Genomic DNA, 14,558 nt, shown 5'->3' with positions numbered 1-14,558 from the left:
TTTGAAGAAAGAAAAAAAAACTTGAATACGCTCATAGCGCACATAGAGCGCTAACCCATTTCAAGTTCACATACTCGATTGACAAGTTAAATGTACCTTATGATCCATTAGAGGTTGCTCAATATAGAATGGTTCATCCTTGAGACTAATTTAGTTACCCTAAATTATCAAGTGAATGCAAGGAACACAACATTTTTGGCATCATCATTGGTGATGGTATCAAACTATGAAATTATATGGGTTGTTTAGCAAACTTTTAAGCTTGCCTAGAGCTAGAAATCTTTACTTTCAACACTTGGGGCCCTTAGAGCTTAATCAAACATTAAGACTTTTTACTAACAATGTGAAGGTGAGTTGCAGTATGGACCATACCTATTGCATGCAAAGAAGGGATCACCTTGGAAGGTTCCTTCCCAGAAATATTAGTAGAGAATTTATTCAACAAATATGGTAGAAATACATCCAACCTCTCACTCTCTACCAACATCATCCAATTCCCTAGCTAGTTTGAATTCCTTCTTTGCTCGTTCACCACCTTGGCCAAACATGAGTGATGCAACAACTAATAACCAAAATAATAAAAAATCCACCTCATCTTCCCACTATGGACCAAGAAAGAAATGTTGCCCTTGTAAGCATACCACCACCAACCTTTCCTAATTCTAATGGGCTCATGACAGAGGACCGTGACACATTTTCCTTTTAGTTTGATGTCCTATGCCAAATCTATGATTATACAACAAATGCCCATAGGTTAAAATTATTCCCTACTACCCTTAAGATGGTTCACGATCTTGTGAAAGGATGTAATAGCCGATTGGGCTACAATAAAAGAAAAATTTCTCAAAAAATTCAAAACATGTTGGAGAGGAAATGTGCAAGAAAATAATATCTTTAAAGGAAGATGAACCATTAAAGAATTATATAGAGTGGTTCCAATTCAAGGAGGTCAATGAGAATTTCCTTGATGCATTGGACTTGATATAGTAGTTAAATATAACACAAGAATTGTGTTATAATCTTTGTTTAACATTTCTTGATAATTATTTTAAAACTGAATAAAAACAATAAAGATTGGTCACAAACATTTTTCTAAGAATAAATTAAAATCTTCTTTGAAATGAATAAATGAATCATGCCACAAACATCCAATGGTTGAGGAAACTTTTGTCACTACAAAGAACAAGCCACAAGCATGCACTCTTTCAAAACTTAGCTAATGGACTTGAAGCAAAACATTCACTTCATCGATACATGTTAAAGATTACGCACTACGCAATGCCCATCCACAAAACCTAACCTTAAATATAAATATAGAAATCAATATGGTTGCATGCATGTAGTGCACAACTCTTTCATCCATCATGATGATTCTTTTTCCATATCATATTTACCAAATAAATAAATTACATACTAGCATTTTCTTTTCCATTTTTATAAGCTCCAAATTTTATAATATCAGATGGTTACAAAATAGAATAACCCTTAGACACAAATTGAATTAAATATAAGATATATTGGTCTAAAGAAAAAGATTCTAATTTATTGTAGTTAGATATCATTTCTTGGTAGTGAATCATTTTAATTATTAAAAAGTCTAGGCCTCGCTAGGTCAACATTGTTGTTAATAAAGGCTTCAAAAATGCCTACTTATATTTTAGTGGTAGTATACATGTATTTGAGAACTTGCTTTTTAATAAATCATTTAAAACTTTGAAAACAAAATACTTCAACATCCCATTCGCACTTATTATTTCAATAAAAATACTCAATACAATGATCCACTAGTTAAGCCTTTATTTATTGCTTCCATATCGATACAAATGGACTTTTGCAATTATTTATTTAAGCTTTCAAGAAAATTAGTTAAATCATATTTTATGTTCATCACATATAAATTAACCATAAAATATTTCTCTATTTTCCATGCCATTACTTACTATAGTATTTTGTATAGAGTTTGCTTACTGTGTATATAGTCATTTGAATAAACTTGGCTACTATAATGCGTTAATGCCTTTAAATGTTCGTATTGCATTGGCAACTTATTCCTAATTAATATGCTTGTTAGTATTACGATGAGAGAACAAAAATTGAGACAAACTAAGGCACCTGCCTTCAGAGTTTAGATGGCCAAAACTTGGGCCATCTGGACATGAACATTTTATTTGCTAGAACTGAACTATTACAAAAAATATTATAGCGCTTGCCTAACTGATTTGTATAATTTCATTACACTATATTGTTCTCAGATGAATGTACACATTTCATCAGTCATACAAATACTTCACTGACGGAACCCTACTTTCTGGGAGAGCCAGTTACAAGTATCGAAGAGACCAATTCCTAAACCAAGTATACAAGATCAATTAGGGGAATATATTCAATACATTGTTGGGCATTGAACTGCCTAGTTGTCCTCCCACTTCGTAAGGAAATAGCATTGAAAACTAATGTACATAGTTGTGGCAAAACCTTGTCTTTAGTCACTTTCATAGCTTGAAAGTGCAGCATCTGTCAACCCTGAGAAAAGCTGCGTCTCAACTAGAAGCTGTAGCATTTGAAAAAAAGAAAAGATTTAGAAATGCTTCATTATATGTACAAGATAGAAAGTTCATGTACTCCCTACGCTACTGCCTGCATGTCCACAGATGAGCCAGCAAGGAGAAAAATGACAGTTGATGGGCGTAGATTATGCGGCATGGTATGCAATATCCCCAGTTTGGTCTATTTGTTAGAGGATCAATAACAAAAAGCATGAAGTTAAGTGATTTTCAAGATTGAATTTTATCCTCTAGTACACTTTTAAACCATTGATCTGATAGTCTGTGAGGTGCATTTAATGCAGCTCCATCCCCTGAATGGTTTCTCCACAGTTCCTATAAACATTGCAAACACTCGCTGTAAAATAAAATAGTACATCTGGCATATTAAATCAAGTGTCTAATTTACTCCATCCTAGTCATATAAAATCCATATCAACTGGATATAAGCAATTGCCATGTGACAATTCTGGATTCAAATGTGTAAGATAAGTTGTGACAATTCTGGATTCAGCTGTGTAAGATAAGTTTTTGCATCAACGTTTCGGATCACACTCCATGATCCATCATCAGGATGATAGAGAACTAGAGGAGAAAAAAATGGATATAAGAATACAGATACCTGCCAGCACCTGCTAACATACAATGCAAATATGTCGTTTTGCCTATGACATATTCTTCCTTGTTAAAATGGAGGATGATGTATGAGGCCATAAGCTAGAGTCTATGGACTTATCCAACAATACATGGGAAGCATCAAAAGGGGTTTAAAACATGATACGAGAAAACAGTGTATGAATAAAACGGATTAAAAGTACCTTTATAAACGGTTGATCTCTGCTAGGAAAAGAATCTATGAAACTATCCTTTAGAAGAAGAGAAACCTGAAAAATGTGAGCAACAAACAAAACTTGATCTTAGAATTGAAAACATTTCATTACAAACTAGCCAGAAAGACAAATTAATTATGGCTTTTTTAAAAAAGAAAGATTGAAACAAATTTTACAAGTAACAGACATATCTTTAGCTAAACATCTAAAAAAATGCTCTTGAAAAACTTAAGGTTTACCCTATCATTATTTGATTGCACATTTGTAATCGTATGAGAACGTAAATCTGAGCAAAATGACTCTAAATAGGTTCTAAGAATTGCAAGAAAATCTTCAGCTGCCTTTGCCTGCAATAAATATATCATTAACAATTCAGTACAACAACAGTATAAGCATCAGTAACTACATTTCAATGAATTGGACAGAAGACTAATAAATTATAATGACAAGTAAATGATTAATTACTATTACTAATAAAATAAAATCTAAACAAGGAATTGCAATTTGAAAAGTAGAATATGCATTGAATGCAGTAATATTGCCGTCAGAGGATAGGCCCTTTCCACGAGCAGAACAAAAATATACATTTATGCACTTCAAGTTACTTACAGTACTGTGAAACAACAAATGAAGCTAATTGAAAATGTCTTAAGTCTAAAGACATTAATAGATGTCTCAGGTATAAAGGAAATTCATAACTCCCATATATTGAAATATAGACTTCTAGGTAAACCTTGCTTGGACTATTTTGCACTGCATTTATTAAATTTTCAGGTGGTCTTCCTTTAACGTACTTGTTGCTTTTCTTTGAAAGCAGGCAGCAATGTGGCATTGAATTGTTTTATGATATCTAGCCCTCTTTATTCCTTGAAATATGCATTTTACAAATTGATTCAAACAATAACCTGAAACTTCCTTGTCATGGAGTGGCGTGAAGATAGATCACCATGGTTAAAATAAAAAGATGAAAACATAAATCCTAAAGTCATTTCATAAATATGCCACAATAAAAAGGACACGTTTTTTTCAAACACTCTGAAAAAGCTAATTAGCCAGTGAACTATCTAACTAAATTTTAGCTTCTGTCACTGTGGATTCAGTACTTGCTTTTCTATTTGTTAAATTAGCATATTAAAGTTGTCAAATTGTCCACATTCACTTTCAAGGGAAATAGAGCACATTATGTCTGATAAAAAAGCCTTGAACTTTTAACATCACCTGCACTTCATTGCACTTGTACACAGGGTGTCTTCCTGCCGACTCATTCTCCATTGCCAGTTTTGCATGAATAGGTTCTAATGCTGATGCTAACTCTTTCTGGCGAGGCAATAATGGCATTGAGCCTGTCTTTACCTAGAAATGAGACAACAGAGTAAAACAAAGAAAAACCAAGTTAGAAAATGTAAAGGATCAAAAGGGTACTCTCTAATTGCAATTACAAGGTAAGACAAAGAAGAAAACCATTAATACAAATAAATATTAGAAAAGGCATTTTCCACATGGAATGACATTATCAAGCATAACTAGGAAACAGCAAATCATACATGGCACTAAAAATCTAATCTGAAGATAAAATAATCCAATAATATAAAGCTTATTCGAAGAACAGTAAGTCTCCATCCAGTTATAAAACAGAAATCTGCTAACTACTATTTAAATATGTGCTAGAAAAATGCTTAAGGGGCCTCATCCATGTCTTATGTCTTAACCACAGCAGCAATTCTTTAAAGGCATCTAAATTTGAAAAATTCTGACAAAGACAAAACATCTAACTTATGTTCATTGTTGTTATGACACTCAAATACCAAATTATTATATCATATACATCACTTTGTGTACATTTCAAGAACTTTCATTGATGTCTGACAAACTACACACAAACTAATACCCCTCTTGAGAATTCATACCACAATCCTAAGATAGTTCTGAAGGCATTTCCACCTTGAAAGCCACACCAGTTTCAATGTTTAGTACAACCAAGTCACAGCACCATTGCATGTGTTTACAAAGGATCTATGATTTTTTTTAGTGTTCAACAGCTAAGGCTGTTTTTGTGCTATAACCATTTCATAAATTTAGAGGCTAAACAGTAGTTTGAGTTATTGGGCATTTAACATGAATATGTTTTGGGAGGCATTTTCAAAATATACTGGGGCATCATACAACCTATTTAGTCCAAGAACGTGTGTTCTGAAAAGGAACGTAATATTGCTTGGAGATACAGTTATTTGTATATTGAAAAACTCCAAAATCCATTTGGTGTGACTGCACACAATCAACCAATATGTGGCTCAATTTTAGAGTACTTCTTCTAGAAAGGTGTTGGTAGTGGTGTTAATGAAATTTCCAGGTAGAGTACCCTTACCAATGGCAATTGCAATTTAAAGGCCCTTGCCATGGTGTTGATTGATCAAGATGAGACACGGGGATGGGGAAAGGACGTCCCCCCACCATCCCTCCACCGCTGCTGGGACACCAGAGTCTTGCCAAGGATACCGGGGACATCTAGGCATCTCTGGGATGTCCTGGGGATGCCCAGGCATCCCTTGAATGTCCCAAAGATGTCTGGATGTTTTCCATCCTGGGGCATTTCAAAAAGGCATTTTTTTTTAAAAAAAATCTTTTTTTCCTCATTGTTGGTGCTAGGATCGAACCCTAATGGGAAATGGGCCCCATCCATGCCCTCTAACCTTTACAAAAGCCTCTCAAATCCTCTTTTTTTCTCACATGGTTTCTAATTTTTCCAACAGCTAGGTGAAGAGGAGAGAAAAGAGTGAAGGAGTGAAGGAAATAGATTGAGTTTTTGCAAGCACAAGAGGGGTGACAAGGAGCAAAAAGAAGGGGAGGAGGATTCTACACCAACTTGGAGAGATTTTTCAAGCACAAGGTAGGTTTCTATGATTGTTTTTCTCAAACCTTTTTGTTGTTTATTGTAAGTTCTATTTTCGAAGACAGATTTGATGTTGAATCTTATAGTCAACATGAAAAATGAAAAATGCACATGGTTATTTTGAAATGAATGTATGAAAATGCATTTCCAGCCATGATCGTAGTTGTAAATGCACATTCATTTCAATGTAACATTGTTCATTTTTCATTTTGACATCAAGATTCAACATCAAATTTTAAATTTTATTTTCAAATTTGTTAAACTAGGCACTAACAGAATTTATATTGTGAATAGCAGTGTCACAATGAGCTCTCATGACATGACTGAGGATGAGATAGCGGTTCATCCAAAGTTGCATGGAAACGGATACAGTATCGGATACAGAGATGGAAACAACCATTTTTCAAGACCCCTCATATGGATGCATCAAGATATGACATTCATAAAAAACTCGCATAAAGGTATTCTAACTAATGGGAGGCAAATCTTAAGTAGGCACCTGTGGCCAACCATGGAAGAATATAGTAATAGAATGCCATGAATAATAGACATAAGGAACTGTACCATAGGACTATCTTGCATGCTATTGTGCCAACACAGTGTTGAGTGCTTGGCAACACTATGTTCCACATGGGCACCATTGGAATTCAGTTTTCAAAAGTTTTAATAAGTTTCTAATGCTATTTCCAAAGGTTTCTAAAGACATACATTAACCTATCAATATTCTACCGTAAGTCATGTTATACAATACTTTATTTATTTAGGGTATGTATTCCTGGGAAATTTGGAGTTACAAATATACTGGGCAAAAAAGCATGGGTTCTTGGAGTGAAGAGTAACCTTCAAATTTTACGTTTTAATAGTGTACATCTTTACTATATTATAAGTTATAACATTTAATTTTAAAATAGTCATTTACCAAAGAACCACCAAATTTATAGACATTAAAATTCAAAACTTATAAGAGTATGTAGGAAAATATTTTCAAAAGGAAACTAACCAAAATGTCTATAAAGAAGTTATAATTTGCATAACAGGATGTTAATCACATGATAATTGAGCAATACAACAATAATTTGTTAAGAACTAGCTTGCAGCATATAACAAGACTAGAAGCATTTTCAGGGGAAAAAGCAGCTCATCCACAATAAATGTTTATATGTTGATTGAATTTTAATAAGCTTGGCACATACAATTCTCTGCAGTTTTTGAATCCCACCTTGATAACCTAGTCTATTAGCATGTCTATAGTTGACAGACAACTTAAAATGTAAAAATTGCATACCTGGTCTTTGTATACATTCACGCGTACAAGATTTGAAACTTTAGGCCTCACATCATTTGGCTTGTGTTGAACACCAACCTTGAAAAAAATGGCCAATTAAAACCACAAACAAAATTGACGAAGAAAAAAATTACAAGGATTTGTATAAACAAAACTGTACCAAAAGATTTTAACCTATTCAGATTTTGGAAAATTTTCCTTATAAAATAATCAAATAACATTTATTCTAAGCATACACCAAGTATGTAAGTTTCTAGCAGGCAAACATATAAACACTTGCTCTTGGTGCAAAGATACTAGTTTTTAGATAAATAATGGCTTTCATATAGAGTACGCAGTACAGTAACACATCTATAATGAACAATTACCTAGTAAATATTTCATGTTTATTTTAGCTATCATTAATTTATGTCTCACCCACTATCACATATGATACCACCTCCTTATTTCTGCAAATAGACTAGCCATCTAGGAGTTTTCATTACAAAGATTTCCTTATGACGATTTTCAAATAATGTGTTCGTTAAAAGCAAACACAGAAACTATTGCACAACCATGATAAAACTTTGTAAAACTTACAATATATGGAACAGGAGCATCCAAGAAGTCGAGCATCTTTTTCGGTAAAACCTGAAACGGTCAATATTAACATCCAATTAAAAATTAAAAATAAATTAAACAAATCAGAAGATGGTGAAGTGGGACAACTTAAATGAACATGTACAGCAGAGTCGCAAACATAAAATGGAGTAAATTTTACATGCTAAATGTCAGAAAACTTGGATGATGGTGCATAACAACTTACATGGATGGTCATATAGGGATAAAAAAAATTCTTATAAAGACTGTGTAAATGGGAAAATGAGAAATAAAATAATGCAAGTATAGTCCAAAAAACCAAAGCATTCAGATGAGCAACCCAGATCCAATGCATAGAATACTGATACAAGCAAACCACAACTCGCTTACAGCACTGAGCACACAGCTGGATGCCCTTGCAAAAATGTTTCAACAGCATATGGATTTGAAGCATGCTACTTTAACATTGAATATTAGTTAATCCATCTTTTTAGATAATATAACCAAGTTCATACATAAAACTTTAGAACTTACATTTTCATTCAGCTCAAATTTTCAAAGTTCAGTTCAGAAACTTGGTTAGACAGTTGAACTTGAACTTGAACTACCAAGTATGTATTACCACTAGTAAAGTGAATAATCCATTTACGGTTAGGGATGGTGCATTACCTTTACTTTCTTATGCTCAGTTGAGATGCTCTAGGGAATAGTTCATTCCTATATATTTAGATGTATTTGTATCAAATTGACATATCTTGGTCATTTCGGGGCATTAATACCAGGGTTTCAAAACGCCCCAAGTACTTAACTTTACACACAACTAAACAAAAGCAGATTGACCAGTTAAGTAAATCATGTGTGAACTCGCCTGCTACACATGCTTGGCCCATGTAGCAGGTGCATCCAAACACAGACACTAAACAATGTGCTGTTAATATTGAAAAAAATGCACTTCCAAGTTCTATTTTACTGCAATTGCCGCTCCTTTCAATCACAAATGCATTCAATCTCCTTTGAGCTCATGACTTTGATATTTTTTATGAGAAATTTCTGTAAATTTTGAGGTTTTGAAATTAAATTTTTGGCAGAGTACATAGCATCAGTGTGAGCGAAGTTTGCTGTATTTGCAACCCTCCAAACTTTAGTTTGTACATTTGAGTGTGTATTTTGGCATGCAATTATTTTTTGGCAACACTAAAAAGCAAAAATTGAAAAAAGTCAAAGTTAAGGGCATTTTGTGTTATGTTTGCAATTTTTTTTAAAACCAATCTGTGTTTGGCATAGGTTTGCATCAGCAGCATTATGAAGATCTTTATGTGTGGTTGTGGAGGAATGCTGCCATTGGAAATACCAAGTGCCTTCGGTAAAGGAGCTACTAACAGAGCAGCAGACTTTCAGAGTGAACAGAGGCGCCGCTAAGATTTGTGTTTAGGCCAGTGAAGTGGAAGGGACTTTTGAGCATTACACAAGCTCAATTTTGAATTACTTATTAAGCATTAGAACTAGATTTCTTATGCATTTCTTAATTGATGTAGGGATTCCATTTCTAGATTTGTTTCACATCCATTTGAATTGATGTAGAGTTTCTAGCATTCTACATTAATAACTTTGCTATTTTGTTTTTAGTTTTTCAAAAACAATCTGCATTTTTTGTATTTTTAATACTAGGATTTCCAACAATTAATTTTTTTTCATGTTTTTCTAATGCCATGGTTTACAATTGCATCTAAATGGCAATAGGAAGTGGAAACCATAGTTAAAGCCAAATGGATGCCACTTTGAAAGTACATCATACCAGCACCAACCACAAGATCTATCATTTGTAACAGTCATGACCTGGATGAGCTAAGGCATCAATCACAAACATATCACCTTATATACACCCTTGGCCATGACATATAATTGTGCCCAACCATTCAGCCAAAGGTTGAAAGGGAGATAAATGCAGCCCTAGCTTTGATCAAGCAACAAGGATTAGAGAATGTGAGGATACAAGCAGCCATTGCATCAGTAACAAATCCCAATATGGGGCAAGAATCAATGGAATATAGGGACAGAGATTGTGAGCCCCTATCATGGTCCACGAATTTGAGACTCGTCTGCTTCATTGAATTTCAACCATATGCAAAGCTTTTTTTGTGCCACAAAACACACCAAGTTAGCATCCTTCACTTGAAGGTACAAGTTGGAACAAGAACAACCATGACGAAGGAAACATGGCTTGTGGGAATTATTGGTATTACAACAACCTTCTGTTCAACATGACCAGAAGTTGATATCGGGAAGCCTTGACCATTGCAAGGGTAAAAGGCACCTATTTAACATGTCTTTAAGTGAGTTGTTGCTTCAAAATGCAATAACAAATACCCAGTCGATTGTGGAAATGGTGGATGAGCAGAAGAAATCTTGCCACAAGTATGGATACACCATATCATTAATCGATTGAAAAATGGAAGGAACTGAACATTCATCAACTTTTTAGTTACCTCAAGTAGTCAAATGATGATCTTGAAGTCCATCAAGGCCTCATGCATACTCAAGAATGCAGAGAATGTGGGTATAATGTTGGAGGAAGTTGCACTCAAAATTGGCATAGAGAAAGTGGTTCAAGTGGCAACAAAAAATGCAACAGTGTATCTGACTACAAAGAGACTCTTAAAGGTAAAGCACCCATCACTTTTTTGGACCCCACGTACTTTCCATTGCTTTGATCTTCTCATGGAACACCTAAGTAAACTTGATTGGTTGAAGTTAGCGATGGAAGACGATAGGAGCACCATCAAATATATCTACAATCACTGTTGGGTGCTCAGCTAGATGAAAGAACATATAGAGTACCTTGTGCAAGCAAATACAACAAGGTGTGCAACTACTTCATCACCTTACAAAACATCAATAGTTTAATAACACCCCTAAAGCATATGGTCGTGAACAAAGCATTGACAGTTTCTTCTTAATGAAGGTACATGGAGAAGGCAAAAAGACATTCCTTAACGATGTCTTCACAAAGATCAGTGATGAGATTGTCAAAGGTAGCTTCAAACTTAAATTTAAAATTTTTTAGTGTATCCTTCCAATTCACATTTTATAGATTGTTCAAATTTTAAGTTTTGTTTTTTATTGCAACTTTAATTTGTTGGTGTCAAATCCTTTAGTTAGAGTTTTGCGCTTGGCAGATGGAGAGAATAGCCCAATGATCTACCTCTACAAGGCCATGGACAAGGCTAAGAAGGCCATTCAAAAGTATTATAGGGGAGATATATGAAACTTCCAAAACCATTTGGGACATTATTGATAAGAGGTTGAACAATCAACTCCACCACCATTAATGTAGTGACACACTACCTAAATCCCATTTTTTCTTCTTTGAGAACTTCAAAGGTTGATGGAGAGGTTTTGGAGGGTCTCTCAACATGTATTTAGAAGATGTTGCCTAAGGTTGAGGCCAAGGAAAGAATCAGAAAGACTGTCCCTATTATCAAAGAGTTGCAAAAATGCAAGCATGCTAATAGGAGGCTCTTTGCTTTGCCACTGGCTATTCAAAGAAGAATCATCCAAGCACTAGGTAACAAAAAATCTCAGCCTTCACTTCATTTCAAATCTTTGATATGTGCAATTATTGCTTACTTACAAACTTTTGAATATTTTCTTTTGTAGCTACATGTTGAGATTATTCAGGTGCAAACAGCCCAAATCTTCAAAGGTTATCTATCCCTTCAAATTGTCTAAAACTTGTTGCAAATTTTTGGATCTGAATACATTGGAATTTATTTTATTTCATGTTCACAAAAGAACACACAACAGTTGACACAAAGAAAACCTCAATGACCATGATCATACACTCATGCAATACAACCTTCATTTTTTCTCAAAAAAGGTGGAGTGCTCAATTAATCAAGAGGCAATTGACTTGGAAGTTAATGATCCATATGAAGACTAGACAACCACCGATGAGAAACCTTTGTTTACAAAAGATGATATTGCCAAATTTGAGAGACAAGCAAAGGAGGGTGCAGCAGAAACAGTAGGAGGCATTATATCGAAGGAGATCATAGTTGAGGATAAGGGTATTCCTGAAGGAGTCATCATCATCTTCTAGTTAGAGGACGGATCCAACACCAAAACCAAAAAGGAGAAGTAGGACCCCAACAATCCGTAGAACAAATACAGGGGCAAGAAAAATATAAAATGTTGAAACTTGATGAAATTTTAATTTTCATGATGATTTTCAATCATCATGTCATATTATTGGCAATTGATTTGCACATTGATTGGATATTGTACTCCTAACTCAAATCTAATAGAAAGAACATCCCTTATGTTCTAGAACCTTGTTCCATATGTGTTATAAATGTGTTTTGCTTAATATTTACATTGTTTTAATGAATTTACGTATTTTGTAAGTTTGCCAAGTTTTTACTTAGTTGCCAAGTTCAATTTAAAATTGGGTTTGTGAAAATTTGTTAGGATACTAGTTTTGAAATCTTGATCAATTTCAATAACCTAGTTTCTTAATATACCACTCATGATTAAAATCAGTACACATTAATGCTCAGTTGCCAGTATAGCAGTTGTATTGCATGGAACCAACTCTTCTAGATCAAGAGGGGAGAAACAATGACTAAAGTAGACTGCTCCTAAAGAAACCCACTGAACTGAAAATAGTTTGCAGCCAAATGAGCTGTAAGTGTAGGAATATGAATATAACCTGTAAGTGAATAAGCAAGGTAGAATGTTATACACTTATGTCATTGTATAAAATGATGAGTGAGGTTATGAAATGACCTTTTTTAAATTCATAAAGCTAGAACAACTGATGAATAAATTACAAAAGAGATGTATCCAGGAAGGAAAAATCACCCTGTTTTATGATAAATGAAAGTGGAGATATTTAATCTAAAACAAAAAACAAAATGCTACAATACCAGGGAAACAAACCAATTCTGGTTTATATTAATAATCCTCAAAGGCATGAAAAAATAACAAATTGATTTGTAAACACATAAAACTTACAGGAAGCAATAAGCTCTGCCATTCAAATGGGCGAATCAAGGGAATGAGTGAAAGGACAACAGCAGCTAGAATGCCCTGCATAAGTCAAGTTCCATTTTGCCAAATCAATCATATGTGGTGTACAACTAGATGATTTTATCTTAGAGTTAATCACACACAAAGATACCGTGAATCTAACAATATTCTTTATTTATAACTAAAAGAAGCAAATTTCTATTTAGTGACAAGTTTATAAGAGAGAAATTACCAGGTTTGGACATATGACAACCACCTGCTTCTCTAACAATGCTCCAGCAAGTAAAGCCAGTACCTGTAATAGCACTATCTGGGTAAAAACTATTCACAAATCCACATATGAAAACTTATACATCTGAATGGTAAGGCAATAACAATTGTAGTTGGCAATGACTTATGTCTCTAATGCACAAGCAATCCGCACAAGCAATGCATGGATAAGAGCCCAAAAAAAACAAAAATGAAAAAGAAATGATGACCATGTGATTAACTTTGATAGGCAACTGAAGATAAAAATGTATTCATAATCTTAGAATATGCAAGGGAAAACTATAAAAGATGATTATGTCAAATGTTGAATGCAATACAATAACTGACAAAAAGGCTATGTGTGGATCAGAAATTTGACAATAATTAAGCATATAAGAAATGTGATTACACTTTCAAGTGAGAGTACTCTGCACACTGTGGCAATTGTCCATGGAGACAACGCAAGTGCTTCCTCCCCAGCAGACAATGCTGCATTTACCTGAAACACAATCAAATAACAGTGAGAGTGTGTACCTTTAGTTGCCAACAACAGCATCAAGATTATATCACATATTGACAAGTCAGAGACTGCACTATCAAAATTGATGGTAAGTAACTCGATCAATATCAACTCTTAGGAAAAATCAAGATATTATATTCAATGATATTCTAAGATATACATGTATTTTTTCACATAGATGAACACTTACCTCAGCTACCTCCAAACTCGTTCTGTGGGACCGGACTTGTGATATTCTCCCACCCATCAGTTTCAAGGTTGACTCTCCAGGTCGATGATACTTCAATTCTGGTAAATGGTCAAGAGGTTGAAATGCAATATCTGTTCCTCTTGATGGTAAGGGATGAGAATGGTAACCACAAATTATCTGCAACAACTCATTGTTGTGGTTCTACCATGTACCAGACCAAGAATGGAACTTCAGTAATAGAATTTGGGAATTTGTAAAAAGATTTCTAACTACGCAAATTAGCTTTGGGGAATCAGCTGCATGTCAATATCAAGCCAATCTTCAAAGGCCATCTTTCATGAGTAACACAGCTAAGTCCCCAGAAACAATATCACATTGTGATGCAATGCACCAACACCAAATGCATTTAAAAACATTTATAATTTCTAAACCTCCTATAAAAAA

The 14,558-nt window shown here is 34.2% G+C and overlaps 1 protein-coding gene across 2 annotated transcripts in view; it reads right to left on the bottom strand.

Annotated features, from left to right (window-relative positions):
• Positions 1 to 2,093: 2,093 nt before the first annotated feature.
• The window catches only part of LOC131042523 (uncharacterized), a 47,021-nt gene continuing 34,556 nt past the window's right edge, over positions 2,094 to 14,558 (bottom strand). For both annotated transcript variants that reach the window (XM_057975837.2, XM_057975836.2), the window contains exons 11-20: positions 14,115 to 14,315; positions 13,814 to 13,903; positions 13,388 to 13,450; positions 13,141 to 13,215; positions 8,128 to 8,178; positions 7,549 to 7,626; positions 4,592 to 4,726; positions 3,613 to 3,720; positions 3,362 to 3,427; positions 2,094 to 2,551 (exon numbers count right to left, since the gene is read on the bottom strand). In XM_057975837.2, the coding sequence (XP_057831820.2) occupies positions 2,483 to 2,551; positions 3,362 to 3,427; positions 3,613 to 3,720; positions 4,592 to 4,726; positions 7,549 to 7,626; positions 8,128 to 8,178; positions 13,141 to 13,215; positions 13,388 to 13,450; positions 13,814 to 13,903; positions 14,115 to 14,315 (936 nt within the window). In that variant the 3' untranslated portion in view covers positions 2,094 to 2,482. The remainder of the gene's footprint in view (positions 2,552 to 3,361; positions 3,428 to 3,612; positions 3,721 to 4,591; positions 4,727 to 7,548; positions 7,627 to 8,127; positions 8,179 to 13,140; positions 13,216 to 13,387; positions 13,451 to 13,813; positions 13,904 to 14,114; positions 14,316 to 14,558) is intronic.

Source organism: Cryptomeria japonica, chromosome 11 (assembly GCF_030272615.1).
Source record: "Cryptomeria japonica chromosome 11, Sugi_1.0, whole genome shotgun sequence".
NCBI lineage: Eukaryota > Viridiplantae > Streptophyta > Pinopsida > Cupressales > Cupressaceae > Cryptomeria > Cryptomeria japonica.
Note: the sequence above shows the minus strand (reverse complement) of the source record. Positions and strands in the feature narration are given on the sequence as shown.